A 21,287-nucleotide genomic window follows, 5' to 3' on the forward strand; every position below is an offset into this window, starting at 1 on the left:
CCTGTCTCTATCTTGACAGCTCAGGGGCCCTTAGTAGGAAAGATAAGACATGATGGCAGTCACCCTTGAGCACAAGTCTTCTGCTTCCTGCACAGACATTTTGAGCACTAGCTTCCTTCCTTCATTCATTAACTGAACAAATATTGTATATTAATGCATGTATGTGGAATCTAGAAAAACGGTACAGATGACCAATTTGCAGGGCAGGAATAGAGACGAAGACAGAGAGAATGGACATGTAGGCACAGGGTGTGGGAGGGGGGAGTAGGACAAGTTGGGAGATGAGGATTATCATAACTGCTGCCACTGCCGCTGTTTAGTTGCTAAGTCACGTCCAACTCTTTTGCGACCCCAAAGGCTATAGCCCACCAGGCTCCTCTGTCTGTGGGATTCTCCAGGCAGGAATATTGCAGTGGGTAGCCATTTCCTCCTCCAGGGGATTTTCCCGACCCAGGGATCGAACCCTGTCTCCTACTTAGCAGGCACATTCTTTACCACTGAGCCGCCAGGGAAGCCCTATACATACACTACCAAGTGTAAAACAGATAGCTCGTGGAGACCTGCTATAAAAGCTCAGGAAGCTCAACTCAGTACTCTGTGATGATCTAGATGGGTGAGATGGGTGTGGGTGGGAGGGAGGCTCAAGAGGAAGGAGATATATGTATACATATAGCTGATTTACTTCATCATACAGCAGAAACTAACAGGACATCGTAAAGCAATTATATTCCAATAAATAAAACAAAACAATATTTACTAAGCCCCTCCAAATGGAGATGCTACCAGCAATAACAAAAACAAATCTTTAAAAATGTTATTTTTGCCAAAATTATGGATGACATTTGATAGTTTTCTCATGTTTCTATAGGGAGTAAGTAATATTAAAAAAAAATGAGTACACAAATTGGATTCATATGCACATAACAAATACATTGAAATGGAGGAGATTCTGAATTTATGTGGGAGGAAGTAGTTGAAATCTTGGATAGGCTCTGTCTTCTAGTTTGACTTTCTCTATAGCTTTTATGGTGGGGTCTATGGAGCTCCCCACGTGGAATCATCTGGAGGGGAGGAAAGCCATATGTTAACCATCTCAACTTTCCTTTCTCTAGTCAAGGGTTTGCTCAGCCCAGTGATAACTTGGCTCCCACTGTGATGCCCAAACAATTTCCCCGCCAATCACTCTGGGAGGTAAAGCCCCAGCATGGACTCCAACTTCAGAGTTCTATCTAGTGTATTACCCAACATCCTACCCTCCAAAGGACCAGAACTCTACATTGAACCTCCACTTGAGCGGTGGGAGCCCTTCTGGCCAACTTTAGTCTTATCAGGACATCATGGTGGCTAAAGAGCAGGTTTGGAGGTCAGACTATCTGGGTTCAAGTCCTGGCCCCACTACTTGTTTGTTACTTGTGACTCTTCGATCAACTGCATTATATTCCTGGACCTCAGATTCCTTATCAAAAAAGGGAAAAATAATATCTGCCACCTAGGATTTTCATGAAGAACAAATGGAACAAGATGTCTGAGGCACTCAGTATGGTGCCATGCACATTGGGAAAGCTCAGAGATGTTTAGTTGCTGCTGTTATTGTTCTTATTCCTCTATTCAGGACAATAGCCTTAACCCAAATGACAGCCCAGAGATGAGATCTTGTGAGCCATGCACAGATTCCCCAGGGACAAGTACAGGCACCTTTCTGGGATGGCTGGAGTCACCTTGTGCCCATCTGCTGTGTCTAATTGGACATTATGGTAATGAGCTTGCCATGTCCTTCAGACACCTGGCTGCAGGTCCAGACACAGAGTCTTAGTTAGGTCAGTTTCCTGTCTGCCCCACATACTCTCCTGCCAATTTGGCCTCTGTCTGCCCTGCTCTGACACAGGCCTTTATGGGAAAGCTATTGTTCCTGTCTCAAGGAGATTTTTAAAGGTTTTTATTGGAGTATAGTTGCCTTACAGTCTTGTATTAGTTTCTGCTGTGCAGCAAGGTGAATCAGTCATACATATACATATAGCCACTCTTTTTTAGATTGCCTTTCCGTTTAGGTCACCACAGAGCACTGAGTAGAGTTCCCCGTGCTATACGCTAGGTTCTCATTAGTTATCTATTTTATACATAGTGTCAACAGTGTATATATGTCAATCCCAATCTCCCAATTCATCCCACCCTTTTTCTGCCTCCTTGGTGTCCATATGTTTGTTCTCTACATCCATGTCTGCTTCTGCTTTGTGTACAATATAGGTTCAATTTTACCATTTTTCTAGATTCCACATATATGCATTAATATACAATATTCATTTTTCTCTTTCTGACCTACTTCACTCTAATATGCTCTCCTTATCTTACTGAAACCCTCTCTGGAGGCAGAGATGTGGAGAGGCCTCTGCAGCCCTGGTTGTTTCTAGATCCTTGTGTCTGTGATTTAAAGAGGTGCATTCTGTATATAGAGTGGCTTTGAGAGGGACAAAAAGAATGTTTTGTAGAGTTCTAATTTGACCCTACCGTGTCTGTTTAGGTAAAATCACTCTGTTTCTCCTTATTTCCCTTCTGATTCAGAAGGGAGTCACTATAGGTTAGAAGTCACTATCGAACGGTCAACACAAAGCATTTTTTCCTTCTCTCGCTTAGGTCCCCAGCCTGCCCACCCCCACTTCTGACTGGAAGTCCACAGTAGGTCAAGGGCTTCCAGGGAAGGCTGGACTCCTTAACAGTTCTCTGCATCCTGTTCCTTCCAACTCCTCATGGACCTCAGTTCATCAAGCATCCCTTCTGTGTCCTGCATTTCCAGTATCCCCACAGATCCTCCCCTGGAGCTGATGAGCACAAGCAGATAAGGCTGGTTCAAATCCCAGCTCCACCACTTGCCACATCAGCTACCATGTCTCAGACTAAGTTTTGTCCTCAAATGCAATGGTGATAGCACTCACCTCATGGTACTCTTAGCAGCATAAAATAAAAGGCTATATTCAGATCATATCACAAGGTTACAATACTCAAAACAGTATGGTACTGGCACAACAACAGACTTATAAATCACTGGAATAGGATAGAAAAACCAGAAATAAACCCATGCTCCTATGGTCAATTAATTTATGACAAAGGTGGTGAGAATATACACTAGAGAGAGACAATCTCTTCAAAAGTGTTGCTGGGATAACTGGACAACCACATGTAAAAGAATAAAATTAGAATATTCTCTAACATCATATATAAAAATAAACTCAAAATGGATTAAAGACCTAAATGGAAGATCAGATACTATAAAACCACCCTAAAGGAAAACATAGGCAGAACACTGACGAAAATCACAGCAATATTTTTTTGATCCATCTCCTAGAATAATGGAAACAAAAGCAAAAATAAACAAGTGGGACCTAATTAAACAATTCGGTTGCACAGCAAAGGAAATCATTGACAAAACAAAAAGATATCCTACTAAATGGGGGAAAATATTTGTAAATAATTGACTGAAAAAGGTAATATCTAACATATATAAACAGTTCATACAACTTAATGTTAAAAAAAAAAAACCCCAAACAACTTGTTTTAAAAATGAGCAGAAGAGAGGGAGGGAACATATATATACCAATGGCTGATACATGTTGATGTATGGCAGAAACCCACACAATATTGTAAAGCAATTATCCTTCAATTAAAAAATTAAAAAATTTCTAAAATGAGCAGAAGAATTGAAAAAAAAATAGACAATAATTCAACAGACACATGCATCCCAATGGTCATAGCATCATTTCAGCATAGAAGCCAGCACAGGGTCATAGAGCCTCCCAGGCCCAAGGGAAGGGGACATGGACCTAGCCTCTTGATGAAAGAAATGTCAAAGAATTTGTGGTCATACTTAATCCTCCTGACTTGATGATCTCTCTTCCTCCAGCTCCACCTTCGACTCCTTCCTCCTCCTCCTCTTTCTCAGAACTTCACCTTCAACTTTCACCTCCCCATGCCTTCATGCCTTTGCAGGTGCTAGAATGAGCTCTATACCACTTGGCCGCCAAAGCCAGTCCTTCCTTTCCACTGGCCAAGTCCACCTACTGGCTCCTTTTATCTGTGGGTGGTGATTAACCCTGGGCCCCAAAGCCAGGCTGGGTGGTCTCCTTCACTGATATAGGACACAGTAAGAAGTGTGTTTTTGTCCCCACCTCAGAGGGCAGGGACCCAGCCTTCACCTATAGATTGGAGTCCCTTGGTACCAGTCCAGTCCACAGCATGCCTCCAGCACTGTAGGATTCAGAGAGGTGGGAGAGGCTGTATGTGCTTTTACTGAAATGGCAACTCAAGTTAATCTAGAAAAGTCTCATTTTGGGTTCCTAGGGCCCTGGCCATTTATTTAAGAGCTTTCATCTCACTGGCAGAGTCTGACACATAACCAGTTAGAAGTCAGAAACATCTGTGTTGCTGCAAATCTGAATTGAATGATTTGATTGTATCTTTTGTAGCTGTTTCCTGTAACAATGCTTAGTCACTCTTTAATGGTCTGATATTTAATCTATGGATGGAAGATGAATTTTGATGCCTGCGGGTGTAATGGACTATTTGATGTGGTAAGAGATGACTGCACACAGTTTGGCTTCTCACCTTGGGTGGGCTGAGGATAAGCCTGCTATGCGTGTCTCCTCTCTCCTATGTCCCATCTTCCCACATGGATCCCTGCCCCTGCACTGCCATACTCCATTGCCTCATTGGCCCCTTTCAGTCTGAACTGCTGCACCTTTAGGTTGGCCTCTGGCAGCCCAGACATTATTAGTGTATGAATATTTCCAACCATTTCACTCTGATCTGCTAAAGGGTGAGTGATTGTGTTTTTGGTGACCAGGGCTCCTTTTCTACCACTCCAGAGGCTTTTCTCTAGTAAGATGACTTCATTTATCTTTTTAAAGCAAAACATGCAAGAAACAAGGAAGGAAAGAAAATCAGCACGAGTGTGAGCCAAGCTTACAGAGAAGTTCAGTGGGGGAGGGAACACCAGCAGAATTGTGTGGTTAAAGGACACAGGTGAAAGGGGAAATGCATTTTAGGAGTGTTGCTGTGAACTGCATATTCTTTTCTCAAGATTTAAGAAATACTAGTAAGGTCATAACCTATATTGAAATTACTTTATGATCATGGAAAGTGCAATTTTGAGCATATTTTTCCCTTTAGGATAGTGTGAACCTGGATGAGTGATGGAGGTAGTCATGACTTCCATGGAATTATGTAATAAAAATCTAATGCATGCGTGTTCAGTTGTGTTTGACTCTTTGTGACCCCATGGACTGTAGCCTGCCATGCTCCTCTGTTCATGGAATTTTCTAGGGAAGAACACTGGAGTGGGTTGCCATTTCCTCCTCCAGGGGATCTTCCTGACCCAGAGATGGAACCGGCATCTCCTGCACTGGCAGCAGATTTTTTAACCACTGTGCCACCTGGGAAGCCCAAAAATAAGGAGGCATAATAATCAAATGCCCAGTATCATGCAGATATATATGGAGCCACACTGCTTCTAAAAGAACACCTGTGAAGCAGCACGATCACCATAAGGTTATATAGATAGGGAGAAAGAAAGAAAGAAAGGTAGATGTGTCTTCTGGTTCTGCCTACAAAGAAGCAGACTTTCTCAGAGCTTATGATTCAAATATTTATTGCAATACGAAAGGAGACAGCTCCTTGGAAAGAAGAAAACAGTGACTGATAATGGCAGCCCACAGTGCAGTTCTTAGCCATATCAGTTCTAAAACACAGAGTGGTCCCGGGGGAAATACGTCCAGATTCAAATAAAAAGCTATAACAACATGTCATCTGAACCATCTGGATTGTTGACCTGGTGGGATCCCTGTGGCTAAACTGGGCAGATCTAGGGAATCTTCTGGCTCCAGCAGGGCTTGTTCTGGCTCTGCTATATTGCCAGCACTAGCCAGGAATGCTAACAGGGGGGAGTTAGCTAGTTCTCCTGGAGCCCTGCTTTTCCTTTGGTGACCTTCAGTCCCCAATTCTGGCTGCAAAGGATTTCCCCAGAGGAAACCCTCAAAATAAGCCACTCAATTCACAGTTGTCAACAAGCACCACCATGTCCATTCCCAAAAGAGAAAAGCATCACAACGTCTCATTCAAAGCTTTCTTATTAGACTGCCTACCTGGCTATACTAAACATGTGCCTGGCCCCCCACAGGTGTGCTTTCTCAGTCTTCACGGGGTCATTGTGGAGACTGTGCATTAACTTCATTTTATAGGAGAAGGATCAAAATCTCAGAGTACCAGGGCCATTGAACCCACAAGCCTCTCACTTGAAGCCACCTGCTGAAGGGTGGAGAGAGGAGGCAAACTCCACCCCTGACCTGTGTAAATTTCATCTCACCATGCTTAAGGGGTATTGTTAAAAACTTTGTTAATCAACTCTACTCAAATACAAAAAAATTGAAAAAAAAAACAAAAACCTCAGAGCAGGGCTAGGTGTTTAGATTTCTATTATGTGTAATCAAGGAACACTGTGTTGTTGTTTTTTCTTTAATTTGGGAGGAGGAAATTATGAAAGAGGATTTGGAAATGATGTTCTGAAAAGGGGTTTTGATATTCACTCTTCTGACAAATGCAGAGAGTGATGAAATCAAAGCAAGCAGCAGTCAGAATGTGAATCTGAAAGCGAGTGCAGAGACAGAGAAGGCTGAATGTGACGGTGTGAGCTGGAGGCAAGGCAGGACCTGGTGATTGGTGGTGCTGAGGGGGAACAGGAAACTGAGGCAAAACAGAGCAGTCAAAAACGACTGCAGATTTCTGGTTTAGGCCTGGACATCTGTGAGAGGGCAGCGATCATGACTATGATCATGTGATTTGACCCAAAGATGGGTGGAGAAAGGAAGTCCCTTTGGGAAAAATTCTTCTGGCCGTAATCAGTGGTCCTTCAGGCCTACTATGCTGTTTTTCCTGCTACCCAAGGGAAGCGACGATGAACAGGGAGCTACATATAACTGGTCTGGGCCAGAGATCAAAACAAAGATACCTTCCCTGTGAAATCACCTCCTCTTGGCAAGGCAAGAAGGACTTCTGAAGGACTTCTTTTATTTTTTAATTAATTTTTATTGGAGTATAGTTGGTTAACAATGTTTTGTTAGCTTCTGCTGCACAGCAAGGTGAATCAATTATACATATACATATGTCCACTCTTTTTAAGATTCTTTTCCCATATAGGTCATTATAGAGTATTGAGATGAGTTCCCTGTATTACACAATAGGTTCTTATTAGTTGTCTATTTTATCTATAGTAGTGTATATATGTCAGGCTTCACTTGTGGCTCAGCTAGTAAAGAATCTGGCAATGTGGGAGACCTGGGTTTGATCCCTGGGTTGGGAAGATTTCCTGGAGAAGGAAAAGGTTATCCACTCCAGTACTCTGGCCAGGAGAATTCCATGGACTGTATATAGTCCACGGGGTCACAAAGAGTCAGACACGTGAGCGAGTCAGTCCCAATCTTCCAATTTATCCTTCATCCCACTTACTCCCCTGGTAACCATACATTTGTTTTGGGAGCACATGGTCAACAAGGACTGTGGGAGCTTCTCCTGAAGGCTTGGGACTGGCCTGCTGAGCCAGATTGCACACAAAAAATAACATTTGAGGGACTTCCCCTTTGGTCCTCTTTGCAGTGAAGAGGATGCAGGTTCCATGCCTGGTTTGGAACTAAGTTCCCATATGCTGTGGAGCAACTAAGCACATATGATGCAGCTACTGAAGCCTGCACACTCCTGAGCCGGTATGCTACAACTAGAGACTGCAGGCCTTAATGAAAGATCCTGCATGATGCAACCAAGATCCCAAGTACTGCAACTAAGACTCAACAGGGCGGAATAACTAAAAAATAATTTAAAAATAACATTTGAGTTACTATGAGAGTCCCTTGGACTGCAAGGAGATCCAACCAGTCCATTCTGAAGGAGATCAGCCCTGGGATTTCTTTGGAAGGAATGATACTAAAGCTGAAGCTCCAGTACTTTTGGCCACCTCATGCGAAGAGTTGACTCATTGGAAAAGACTCTGATGCTGGGAGGGATTAGGGGCAAGAGGAGAAGGGGACGACAGAGGATGAGACGGCTGGATGGCATCACTGACTCGATGGACGTGAGTCTGAGTGAACTCTAGGAGTTGGTGATGAACAGGGAGGCCTGGTGTGCTGCAATTCATGGGGTGGCAAAGAGTCGGACACGACTGAGTGACTGAACTGAACTGAACTGAGTAATACAACATTGTAAGATTTTGTCAGGATAGTTTTTGTTGTTCAGTTGTTCAGTTGTGTCAGACTCTCTGAGACCCCATGGTCTGCAGCACACCATGCTTCCCTGTCCTTCACCATCTCCTGGAGCTTGTTTAAACTCATGTCCATTGAGTCGGTGATACCATCCAACCATCTCATCCTCTGTCATCCCCTTCTCCTCCAGCCCTCAATCTTTCCCAGCATCAGGGTCTTTTCAAATGAGTCACCTCTTCACATCAGGTGGCCAAAGTATTGGAGTTTCAGCTTCAGCTTCTGCATCAGTCCTTCCAATGAATATTCAGGGTCAATTTCCAACTGGTTTCTCTTTGCAATCCAAGGGACTGTCAAGAGCCTTCCCAACACCATAATTCAAAGCATCAAACCTTTGGTGCTCAGACTTCTTTATAGTCCAACACTCTAGATGGACCTTTGTTGGCAAAGTAATGTCTCTGCTTTTTAATATGCTTTTTAGGTTGGTCATAGCTTTTCTTCCAAGGAGCAAGCATCTTTTAATTTCATGGCTGCAGTCACCACCTGAAGTGATTTAGGAGTTCAAAAAAATAAAGTCTGTCACTGTCTCCTGTGTTTCCCCATCTATCTGCCATGAAGTGATGGGAGAGTTGTATCATCTGCATATCTGAAGTTACTGATATTTCTCCAGCAATCTTGATTCCAGCTTGTGCTTCATCTAGCCTGGCATTTTGCATGATGTTCTCTGTGTATACGTTAAATAAGCAGGGTGATAGTATACAACCTTGTCGTGCTCCTTTCCCAATTTGGAACCCATCCATTGTTCCATGTCCAGTTTTACCTGTTGCTTCTTGACCTGTATACAGGTTTCTCAGGAAGCAGGTTAAGGTGGTCTGGTATTCCCGTCTCTTTAAGAATTTTCCACAGTTTGTTGTGATCCACACAGTCAAAGGCTTTAGCATAATCAATAAAGAAGTAGACATTTTTCTGGAATTCTCTTGCTTTTTTCTATGATCCAACTTATGCTGGTAGTTTGAACTCTGGTTCTTCTGCCTCTTCTAAATCCAGCTTGAACATCTGAAAGTTTTCGATTCATGTACTGTTGAAGCCTGGCTTGCAGAATTTTGAGCATTACTTTGCTAGCGTGTGAGATGAGTGCAATTGTGTGGTAGTTTTAACATTCTTTGGCCTTGTCTTTCTTTGAGACTGGAATTAAAACTGACCTTTTCCAGTTCCATGGTCACTGTTGAGTTTTCCAAATTTGCTGGCATATTGAGTGCAGCACGTGCACACCATCATCTTTTAGGATTTGAAATAGCTCAGTTGGAATTCCATCACCTCCACTAGCTTTGTTAACAGTGAAGCTTCCTAAGACCCACTTGGCTTTGCACTCCAGGATGTCTGGCTCTAGGTGAGTGATCACACCATTGTTGTTACCTGAGTCATTATACTGAGTTAGACAAGGCTGTGGCCCATGTGATTAAATTGGTTAGTTTCCTGTGATTGTGGTTCCCTGTCTGATGATGGGTAAGAGGCTTATGGAAGCTTCCTAATGGGATAGACTGACTGAGGGAGAAACTCAGTCTTGTTCTGATGGGCAGGGCCATACTCAGTAAATCTTTAATCCAATTTTCTGTTGATGGGTAGAGCTATGTTCCTCTCTGCTATTTAAGTAAGTAAGTAAGTTCAATTGCTCAGTCCTGTCCGACCCTTTGCAACCCCATGAATCGCAGCACACCAGGCCTCCCTGTCCATCACCAACTCCTGGAGTTCACTCAGACTCACGTCCATCAAGTCGGTGATGCCATCCAGCCATCTCATACTCTGTCGTCCCCTTCTCCTCCTGCCCCCAATCCCTCCCAGCATCAGGGTCTTTTCCAATGAGTCTACTCTTCACAGGAGGTGGCCAAAGTACTGTAGTTTCTGCTTTAGCATCATTCCTTCCAAAGAACACCCAGGACCAATCTCCTTTAGAATGGACAGGTTGGATCCCCTTGCAGTCCAAGGGACTCTCAAGAGTCTTCTCCAACACCACAGTTCAAAAGCATCAGTTCTTTGGCACTCAGCCTTCTTCACAGTCCAACTCTCACACCCATACATGACCACAGGAAAAACCATAGCCTTGACTAGACGGACCTTAGTTGGCAAAGTAATGTCTCTGCTTTTGAATATGCTATCTAGGTTGGTCATAACTTTTCTTCCAAGGAGTAAGCATCTTTTAATTTCATGGCTGCAGTCATCATCTGCAGTGATTTTGAAGCCCAAAAAATAAAGTCTGACACTGTTTGCACTGTTTCCCCATCTATTTCCCATGAAGTGATGGGACCGGATGCCATGATCTTCGTTTTCTGAATGTTGAGCTTTAAGCCAGCTTTTTCACTCTCCTCTTTCACTTTCATCAAGAGGCTTTTTAGCTCCTCTTCACTTTCTGCCATAAGGGTGGTGTCATCTGCATATCTGAGGTTATTGATATTTCTCCTGGCAATCTTGATTCCAACTTGTGTTTCTTCCAGTCCAGCGTTTCTCATGATGTACTCTGTATAGAAGTTAAATAAGCAGGGTGACAATATACAGCCTTGACGTACTCCTTTTCTTATTTGGAACCAGTCTGTTCCATGTCCAGTTCTAACTGTTGCTTCCTGACCTGCATACAGGTTTCTCAAGAGGCAAGTCAGGTGGTCTGGTATTCCCATCTCTTTCAGAATTTTCCACAGTTTATTGTGATCCACAGAGTCAAAGGCTTTGGCATAGTCAATAAAGCAGAAATAGATGTTTTTCTGGAACTCTCTTGCTTTTGCCATGATCGAGCGGATGTTGGCAATTTGATCTCTGGTTCCTCTGCCTTTTCTAAAACCAGCTTGAACATCTGGAAGTTCACCGTTCACGTATTGCTGAAGCCTGGCTTGGAGAATTTTAAGCATTACTTTACTAGCGTGTGAGATGAGTACAATTGTGTGGTAGTTTGAGCATTCTTTGGCATTGCCTTTCTTTGGGATTGGAATGAAAACGGACCTTTTCCAGTCCTGTGGCCACTGCTGAGTTTTCCAAATTTGCTGGCATATTGAGTCCAGCACTTCCACAGCATCATCTTTCAGGATTTGAAATAGCTCCACTGGAATTCCATCACCTCCACTAGCTTTGTTCATAGTGATGCTTTCTAAGGCCCACTTAACTTCACATTCTAGGATGTCTGGCTCCAGGTGAGTGATCACACCATCGCAATTATCTGGGTCGTGAAGATCTTTTTTGTAAGTTCTTCTGTGTATTCTTGCCACCTCTTCTTAATATCTTCTGCTTCAGTTAGGTCCATACCATTTCTGTCCTTTATCGAGCCCCTCTTTGCATGAAATGTTCCCTTGGTATCTCTAATTTTCTGGAAGAGATCTCTAGTCTTTCCCTTTCTGTTCTTTTCCACTATTTCTTTGCATTGATTGCTGAAGAAGGCTGTCTTATCTCTCCTTGCTATTCTTTGGAACTCTCCATTCAGATGCTTGTATCTTTCCTTTTCTCCTTTGCTTTTCGCTTCTCTTCTTTTCACAGCTATTTGTAAGGCCTCCTCAGACAGCCATTTTGCTTTTTTGCATTTCTTTTCCATCAGGATGGTCTTGATCCCTGTCTCCTGTACAATGTCATGAACCTCATTCCAAAGTTCATCAGGCACTCTATCTATCAGATCTAGGCCCTTAAATCTATTTCTCACTTCCACTGTATAATCATAAGGGATTTGATTTAGATCATCATTATATATAGTATAACTTTTGTACAGTTCTTCTGTGTATTCTTGCCACCTCTTTCTTCTTAATATCTTCTGCTTCTGTTAGGAACATACTGTTTCTCTCATTCATTGAGCCTATCTTTGCATGAAATATTCCCTTGGTATTTCTAATTTTCTTGAAGAGATCTCTAGTCTTTCCCATTCTATTGTTTTCCTCTATTTCTTTGCACTGATCAGAAGGAAGGCTTTCTTTTCTCTCCTTGCTATTCTTTGGAATTCTGCATTCAGATGGGTGTGTCTTTCCTTTTCTCCTTTGCCTTTTGCTTCTCTTCTTTTCACAGCTATTTGTAAGTCCTTCTCAGACAGCCATTTTGCCTTTTTGCATTTCTTTTTCTTGCAGATGGTTCTGATCCCTGCCTCCTGTACAATGTTATGAACCTCCGTCCATAATTCTTCAGGCACTCTGTCTGTCAGATCCAATCCCTTGAATCTATTTGTCACTTCTACTGTATACGATTTGATTTAGGTCTTACCTAAATTCTTCAATTTAAGCCTGACTTTTGCAATAAGGAGTTAATGATCTGAGCCACAGGATAGGTAAAGCTAAAATTTCACTAACTCTGTCAGTGCTAAAATTTGCATCTTTTAGTTCTCATATTACAACAATTATTACTATAGTCACACAGCTAGGTGCCCTCTAGGAATAAAGTATGTCACAGAATAGGAAAGAAGTCAGGAGTTATTTTCTTTTGTACTTTATCATGCATTTAACTCCTTGGAGAGTACAGAAAATATGTGTTTTGAACATTTCTGATTTATTAGTACTTAAAAAATCTGATATAATCAGGCCTTCAAAAAAAACCACATAAATCAATGTTGTTGTTTAGTCGCTCACTCATGTTTGATTTTTTAGTGACCCAAGAACTGTAGCCCACAAGACTTCATGGGATTTCCCAGGCAAAAATACTGGCATGGGTTGTACTTTCTTCCTCCAGGGGAATCTTCCTGACCCAGGGGTCAAACCTCAGTCTCCTTCATGGCAGGCAGATTCTTTTCTTTACTGCTGAACCACCAGGGAAGCCCTATGTAATAGCAATTAGCTAATTTTAAACTGAATCATAACTCCAAAAGACATGTGTTATTAAAATAGATTCCAGGTAATCAGTGATATACCTCCACTCTCATAAAAGTAAACACTAAAAGGAAAAAATAAAGAGAAAAATGGACAAAACAAAGCTTTGTTATTTTATTATTCTAATTTAATTTCCAGGTAAAATGCCCTTCTGTTATACTTCAAGATTTAAAATCTAGCCAATTTTCAAAGTTTATAAAATTATTTTTATTTTAGGAAGCAATAATTTGCCAATGAGATTAATGTGTTTATCGCTACTTAGAGACTTCAAAGAGTCTAATTTTTGATTTGTAACAAAAACTTCTCTATCCTTCTGGATAATGGCTTGGGATTCTGCATTTTTATATGGCCTGGAGTCTGTATTTTTATATTATAGCAAGAAGATTTCTGACTTGCATATGCTTTGATAGCCATATTAGAACATTTTGTACATCCAATCTCTTCCTGTTCCTTAATTTGGCACTTGTTCTATAAAACAATTTTGAAAATGCAAATTACTTTACATTAAAAATATAAATTCTTATGGCATATTTTATAGAGTCTTAATGCACTGACTCCTAAAGCTATAATTTATTATTACATTTTAATTTATCTGATTTATGTGTGTGCCCTGAGTCAATATTCCAATTATTTGCAAACTCAATTAAGCTTTGTCTTGATAAATTTTTACTTTTTGACAAATTATGCTATACTTGTGCAGAAAACTACATTTCTAGTATACTATTCATTCATATGATATATTTGCAAAATGGAAATTCATCCATTTTCCAAAAAGACTGAGATATTGTCAGTCCAGGAGGTATACTGGGAAGTGAGATCTTTCCAAGTTTGTATTTGAAAAAAATGTCAGTTTTTTAAAGTGCTCAACTTTTAATTATTTTGAATATGACATGGTAAGTCATATATTTATTCCAGGACATTACAACTTCATCAAGTTTGAATACACTTTCACTCAGTAATAACAATATTTTATATATTTTATAGAGATGATTTTCTTTAAAGTGTATCTTTATACAACTGATGAAGACAGTTATGTTGAATAGTTTGTTATTTGCACTGAACATGGAGGAAATGTTCTGTGTCACAGAAATCTTGGAGAAATGCTTTGAAAGGAATGGCACCAGTACTAAATTAATTCACACACAAATCCCCCCTTTTCACATTGGTTCATGCACAATGAAGACACAGTCATGAGATTTCATGTATCCTGAGATTTCGTGTATCCTTAACACTTATTTTCTTGACTCTAAAAAGATAACAAATTGCAAGTTGTGTTCATGTCTGATACTGTATTTAGACCTTAAATTATGTCTTATTTCTCATTTAGTTAAAATTCAAAAGAAGAAAATGGGTGTGTCATAAGGAAGGACTCTTCCACCAAACCTCCAGTGTAGACTAGGACCGTACAGTCAGTGACTGTGTCTAACATTTATTATATGACACATTTCTAAGAGAAGGCAATGCAGCACAGCAAAGAACAAAAGCAGCTGCATTCTGCTTCATCCCGAGCAACAGGAATGGGAAAAGTACTCACGTTCTACAAAGTAAGAGCTGGCATCAATCTTCCAAATGATCTGGCCCCGATGAGAGCCATTGACTCCACGGTTCTTATAGTCCAGGAAGTTTTCCGACAAGACCTCATCTATATTCCCAGGAAAGGGAGAAAGCAGAGTAGAGAAACATGTTAGCTAACAGAATTTTTATAAAAAAATAAAAGAGCAAAAGATATTAATGCCACCTCCAGCTCAACAGAAGAAAAAGCACCTGGAGTTACAGAAACAGAGAGTAAGAGGTGTTCTCAGGTACCATCTGATCAACCCCTTTTTAATCCAGAAATCTCCTTCCTACCCCTCAGCACTCCCGGCAAGTGATCATCTGTGCTCTTGCTCAGTCGCCGAGTCATGTCCAATTCTTTGAGACCACATGGACTGTAGCCCACAAGCCTCCTGTGTCCACAGAATTTTCCAGGTAAGTGGAAAATACTGAAGTGGGTTGCCATTTCCTACTCCAGGGGATCTTTGTGACCAAAGGATTGAACCTGTGTCTCTGACACTGGCAGGCAGATTCTTTGTCACATCTGGCTGGTTCTTGAACGCTCCAGAAACAGAGAAATCATTGCTTCTCTGGCAGTTCATTTCCCTTTTGAATAGCTCTTCCATGTGTAGAATCTCAGTGCAAAAATCTTCCTCCTAATGCTTTCATTAACTGGTCCCTATTTGGGTCTGAGAATGAGGCATAAAGAAGACATCTGAGCACACTTTTTATCTGGGGCCCAGTTCCCATGGGCTCAATCTTTTATCATCTCTTCTCCAATCTGGATACCCATCATCATCCAATACTTGGGACCCATCCATGAATTTATCCATCCATCCATCCATCCATCCTTCATGCACTCATGTATTCATCTGTTCATTCAACAGATACTTATTGAGATCCACCCATCTGCCATGCTGGGAAAGTGCAGGGGCCATGGTGTTGAGCAAAACCTTTCTGAATTAAAACTTGCAAACAACTGAAGACACAGCTTTTACACTGAGTAAAGACATAAATGCATTATTACAACTTGCAACACGGGAGGGGAAGGAAAAGAACAGAGTGCTCTGACAAGAAGCTACAGGAAGGGAGGGCAACAGGAGGCTGAAGGAGAGATGAGGGATGAGAAAGAGTCACCAGGGTAGAGATGGAGGGTGGAGTAAGGTCTCCATGTGGTGTCCAAGCCTGGAGCAGGGCAGAGTCTGCTCGTGGAAGCACTGAGAGGAGCTGAGGGTTGGAGGTGGGTGGGTGGGGGGCTGTGCTCTTTTTTCCTCCTGCCCTTCCTCTGATGTCATATTGTAACCCATCAATGTCCTTCTTAAAGCTGGTATCCAGAGAGCAAGGCAGCATCCTTGGAGAGGACAGATCCATAAAGACATAACCAACTGCTTCTTCTTTGGTTCCAGACATTATGTTCTCAGCACAAAAGCAGTGATATGAATTTTACCTTAATCTTCTATGGGGCCCTTGCAGTTTCCACTTTACCAGAAAGTAACCATCCAAGCTAAATGGATCTGAAGCTGTGAGAAATCCATGTTTTGAGACTCCAAATCCATCACAGTGGCTGGGGAAACAACGAGAACTCAGGGGCTTCTGAGAGCAGACCCAGAACTCAGATTCTGCAGAGAGGGGCTAGGTCATGGTGGCCCTTTTGGCAACTGAGGTTCACTCTGTGCATCTGGCCAGAATGGGGAAACAGGGATGAAGTGAAAAGAGAGCAGAGCTTGTGGCTAAGGGACCCAGCTCCAAGGACCTATGTGTCATTTACCAATAGTGTCATTTCTACAGCTGTAGGTCCTCATCTACAAGGGGGCAGGCGATAACCGGGGCCTCGCTAGGGAGGATTACATGAGATCACCAGTAAACATGCGTGTGATCTGCTAAGTCGACTGCACATTTTCAGCTGCCTCTTCCTTGGCAAAGACAATCAGAAAGAGCAGCATCGTCTCTGCCTCATTAATATCAGGAACTGTTTGTATCTCTTGGAAAATCATTTGTTTGCAAAATTTGTCTGTCTTTGTAATCACAGTGTATGCTCACAGCCCTGTTTGGGTTACTAAGATGATTGCATAATACTTTACAGTAATTGTCTCATTTCAGCCAAAAAAAAAAAAAAGGCATAATATTTCCCTAGTTCCCTGGGTCTTCAGTACCTGGGCAGAATTTGCCTCATTATGGCAATTCTCCAAGGAGAGGTATTTCCTGAATTTATCCACTCTGATCACCAGAATAGTCACTTTAATAGTCATGGTCAGGTATCCACATAGAATAACACCTAGAAAGGGAGTGTTCCTTCATGCACTAGGTAAATGTGTACTGAGTATTTGCTCCACTTACCATGCTACACCCTGGGGATATACTGCTGAACAAGACAGAGCCTATGTTCTCAGGAAGTTCCTAATAGATTTGAGGAATTTTTTTTTTTCAAGAACACAGGCAATTTCTTTAGAAGGCTGTGGGTATAAGAATGGGCTAAATATCGAACCACAAGCGAACAAATGAAAAAAGGATGGGGGTGAGTAGGTGGGAAAATCAGAAAAGGCTGCAGAGAATAACACACATTTTAAAGAGACAAAGATACATTCCATTGTACAGGTTAAACACATATTAAGAGATTGCCAGTTGATCCTGATGAGCATCCCATTCCCTTACACTAACTGTAACACTTCATAGCAAGTATCACACAAGAGAACAGAATAGTCTGTATCCTTGCCCGGACCATCTGTGCTGAGTGGTCAGCTCCCTTCCCCGAGGTATGTACTGCCAACTGTTAGAAGTTACTAGTCTTTGCTTGGGAATTCAGGTGTACTGTCAGGATCAGATGCAGGAAAACAGAATCAGACCAGATATTTTATGCAGTAAGGGATTTAATGCAGAGAATTAGGTATTAGAAAGATGGACCCAAGGCGCAGCCACAGCAACTGCCTCTCCTCCTGCAATGAGAGTGACTATCCGGTGGCAAGCTGAGTAGGTTATTGCCACTAATACATGGCTGCCTGCTGACACCCAGGAAGCGAGTGTGGGGATGCTAGGGCACTGTGACAGAAAAGCTTAATTTCTCAGAGCCATGCTTGTGGCAGCCACAGACTTAACATCAGGAGGAACCACCCAGCTCACTTCTGCCTTCCCAAAGGTGCACAGGTGCATCTAAATGAAGGGAGAAATTTGCACCTGGAAAACGGTTCCACAGGAGCCTGGGGAATGTCACTGTTAGGGACCAGAGGCTACACTAGAGGAAGGCACTGGAGAAGAGAGGAGGACTGGGATGGTGGAGGCCAAGCCATGCCCTCCACCACACTGCGGAATGGCAGGCCCCCTGGCTTCCTACAACCAACCCACGTTCTTTTTCTGCATCCTTATTTGGGGTGCAAGCCTTTGTGGAAGTGTTTATTTGATTACTGGGGTATCTACAGCCACCTTGAGGCAAGTATTTAGACCATTACTAGCTATGTGAGCTTCAGTTCAGTTCAGTTACTCAGTTGTGTCTGACTCTTTGCGACCCCATGAATCGCAGCACTCCAGGCCTCCCTGTCCATCACCAACTCCTGGAGTTCACTCAAACTCATGTCCATCGACTCAGTGATGCCATCCAGCCATCTCATCCTCTGTTGTCCCCTTCTCTTCCTGCCCCTAATCCCTCCCAGCATCAGAGTCTTTTCCAATGAATCAACTCTTCACATGAGGTGGCCAAAGGACTGGAGTTTCAGCTTCAGCATCAGTCCTTCCAATGGACACTCAGGACTGATCTCCTTTAGAATGGACTGGTTGGATCTCCTTGCAGTCCAAGGGACTCTCAAGAGTCTTCTCCAACACCACAGTTCAAAAGCATCAATTCTTCAGCACTCAGCTTTCTTCACAGTTCAACTTTCACATCCATACATGACCACTGAAAAACCATAGCCTTGACTAGATGGACCTTTGTTGGCAAAGTAATGTCTCCGCTTTTTAATATGCTATCTAGGTAGGCCATAACTTTCCTTCCAAGGAGTAAGCATCTTTTAATTTCATGGCTGAAATCACCATCTGCAGTGATTTTGGAACCCCCCAAAATAAAGTCTGACACTGTTTCCACTGTTTCCCCATCTACTTCCCATGAAGTGATAGGACCAGATGCCATGATCTTCGTTTTCTGAATGTTGAGCTGTAAGCCAATCTTTTCACTCTCCTCTTTCACTTTCATCAAGAGGCTCTTCAGCTTCTCTTCACTTTTTGTCATAAGGGTGGTATCATTTGCATACCTGAAGTTATTGATATTTCTCCCGGCAATCTTGATTCCAACTTGTGCTTCTTCCAGCCCCGCATTTCTCATGATGTACTCTGTATAGAAGTTAAATAAGCAGGCTCACAATATAAAGCCTTGATGTACTCCTTTTCCTATTTGGAATCAGTCTGTTGTTCCATGTCCAGTTCTAACTGTTGCTTCCTGACCTGCATATAGGTTTCTCAGGAGGCAGGTCATGTGGTCTGGTATTCCCATCTCTTTCAGAATTTTCCACAGTTTAGAAAACCACTAGACCATTCAGGTATGACCTAAATCAAATCCCTTATGATTATACAGTGGAAGTGAGAAATAGATTTAAGGGACTAGATCTGACAGATAGAGTGCCTCATGAACTATGGATGGAGGTTCATGACATTGTACAGGAGATAAGGATCATGACCATCTCCATGGAAAAGAAATGCAAAAAAGCAAAATGGCTGTCTGAGGAGGCCTTACAAATAGCTGTGAAAAGAAGAGAAGCAAAAAGCAAAGGAGAAAAGGAAAGATATAAGCATCTGAATGCAGAGTTCCAAAGAATAGCAAGGATAGGTAAGAAAGTCTTCCTCAGCGATCAATGTAAAGAAATAGAGGAAAACAACAGAATGGGAAAGACTAGAGATCTCTTCAAGAAAATCAGAGATACCAAGGGAATGTTTCATGCAAAGATGGTCTTGATAAAGGACAGAAATGGTCTGGACCTAACTGAAGCAGAAGATATTAAGAAGAGGTGGCAAGAATACATGGAAGAACTGTACAAAAAAGATCTTCACGACCCAGATAATCACGATGGTGTGATCACTCACCTAGAGCCAGACATCCTGGAATGTGAAGTTTAGTGGGCCTTAGAAAGCATTACTACCAACAAAGCTAGTGGAGGTGATGGAATTCCAGTGGAGCTATTTCAAATCCTGAAAGATGATGCTGTGGAAGTGCTGGACTCAATATGCCAGCAAATTTGGAAAACTCAGCAGTGGCCACAGGACTGGAAAAGGTCAGTGTTCATTCCAATCACAAAGAAAGGCAAAGCCAAAGAATGCTCAAACTACCGCACAACTGCACTCATCTCACACGCTAGTACAGTAACGCTCAAAATTCTCCAAGCCAGGTTTCAGCAATATGTGAACCATAAACTTCCAGATATTCAAGCTGGTTAGAAAAGGCAGAGGAACCAGAGATCAAATTTCCAGCATCCATGTATCATCAAAAAAGCAAGAGAGTTCCAGAAAAACATCTATTTCTGCTTTATTGACTATGCCAAATCTTTTGACCTTGTGGATCACGTGAGCTTAGGCATTATATTTAATCCCTCTGTGTCCTTGCTTCCTCACTACAAAAGGGGGATAATATTAATTCCAACCTCAAAATCCGTTGTGAGCAATAAATGGGCTAACAGAGGTAATGGTCTAAGAACACTGTCAGCCATCTAACAAGCAGCTTTTTGTATTTATAGTCTGGCCTAAAAATAGAGCCTTTTATGGCAAAGTTCCATGATACTTAATGTGAAAAACCATTAATAATATTCTGAAACATTAGCTTAGGCTAGTACTATTAAAATTTTTCTCATCACTCATTTTGTACAAAACATATAGAGGTAGAGCAGGTTTCTCAAAAAAAAGACTGCATTTGCTATTTGATACTTATTTCTTCTAGTATGAAGCATCATACCTCCTGCTCCACAGTTTATTACAGAAAAAAGACCCTTGCAAGTTATTAAAAATTTGAATCAGAAAGTTCCAGTGAAGCTCACAGAAAGAAGCACATCTAAGAAACAAGGACTGCATTTGTCTTCAAAATGCTTTGTCTTCCAAATGAAAACTGCAGCTATGCTTCCGACATTCTAATCTATAAAAGAAGAGTATATATTGCTGTTGAGAACAGAATGGGCAAGTGAGCACAGAATAAAGGGAAGTTGATCCACTACCTAAGCCTACCAGAAAAAATACAGAGTAGCTTCCATTTCCCTGAAGAACTCACGCCTTCTGGTAACCAACCTTGGAAAGGTCTCCAAGGTCCTCCCACTATCACTAGACTATGGGTTTACTAAATAGTAGGCCAGGAGATCTGGGGAGACTCTACTTGCCTTTCACACTACTAAGTGAAGATTGTAGTTCTCTTGTTCTCTTGTTCCAGGAAGGGAATATGGGGATAAAGGATGGGGGAGGCCGTAAAAATAAATGCCACTCTTTTTTTCTGTAGCTTTTCCCTCAGATTGTTTCTTTAAAACAGTATTCTAACTGGTTGTACCAAAATTGGGAAACATAGCTTCAACTCTTTTTTTTTTGGCTGTGCCGTTGGTATGTGGAATCTTAGTTCCTCAACCATGGATTGAATCCATGCTCCCTGCATTGGAAGCACAGAGTCTTGACCACTGGGCTTCAAGGGAAGTCCCCCCCCCCCCCCGTCAGCTCTTCTATATTCTAATAGATTGCCTGC

At 42.0% G+C, this 21,287-nt stretch overlaps 1 protein-coding gene across 1 annotated transcript in view; it reads right to left on the reverse strand.

The window, feature by feature from the left end:
* HECW1 (HECT, C2 and WW domain containing E3 ubiquitin protein ligase 1) overlaps positions 1-21,287 on the reverse strand; it is a 264,354-nt gene that overhangs the window by 232,337 nt on the left and 10,730 nt on the right. Inside the window, exon 2 of the mRNA XM_040260566.1 lies at positions 14,595-14,702. Coding sequence (XP_040116500.1) covers positions 14,595-14,702 — 108 coding nt within the window. The remainder of the gene's footprint in view (positions 1-14,594; positions 14,703-21,287) is intronic.

Source organism: Oryx dammah, unplaced genomic scaffold (genome assembly GCF_014754425.2).
Source record: "Oryx dammah isolate SB20612 unplaced genomic scaffold, SCBI_Odam_1.1 HiC_scaffold_18, whole genome shotgun sequence".
Taxonomy (NCBI): Eukaryota; Metazoa; Chordata; class Mammalia; order Artiodactyla; family Bovidae; genus Oryx; species Oryx dammah.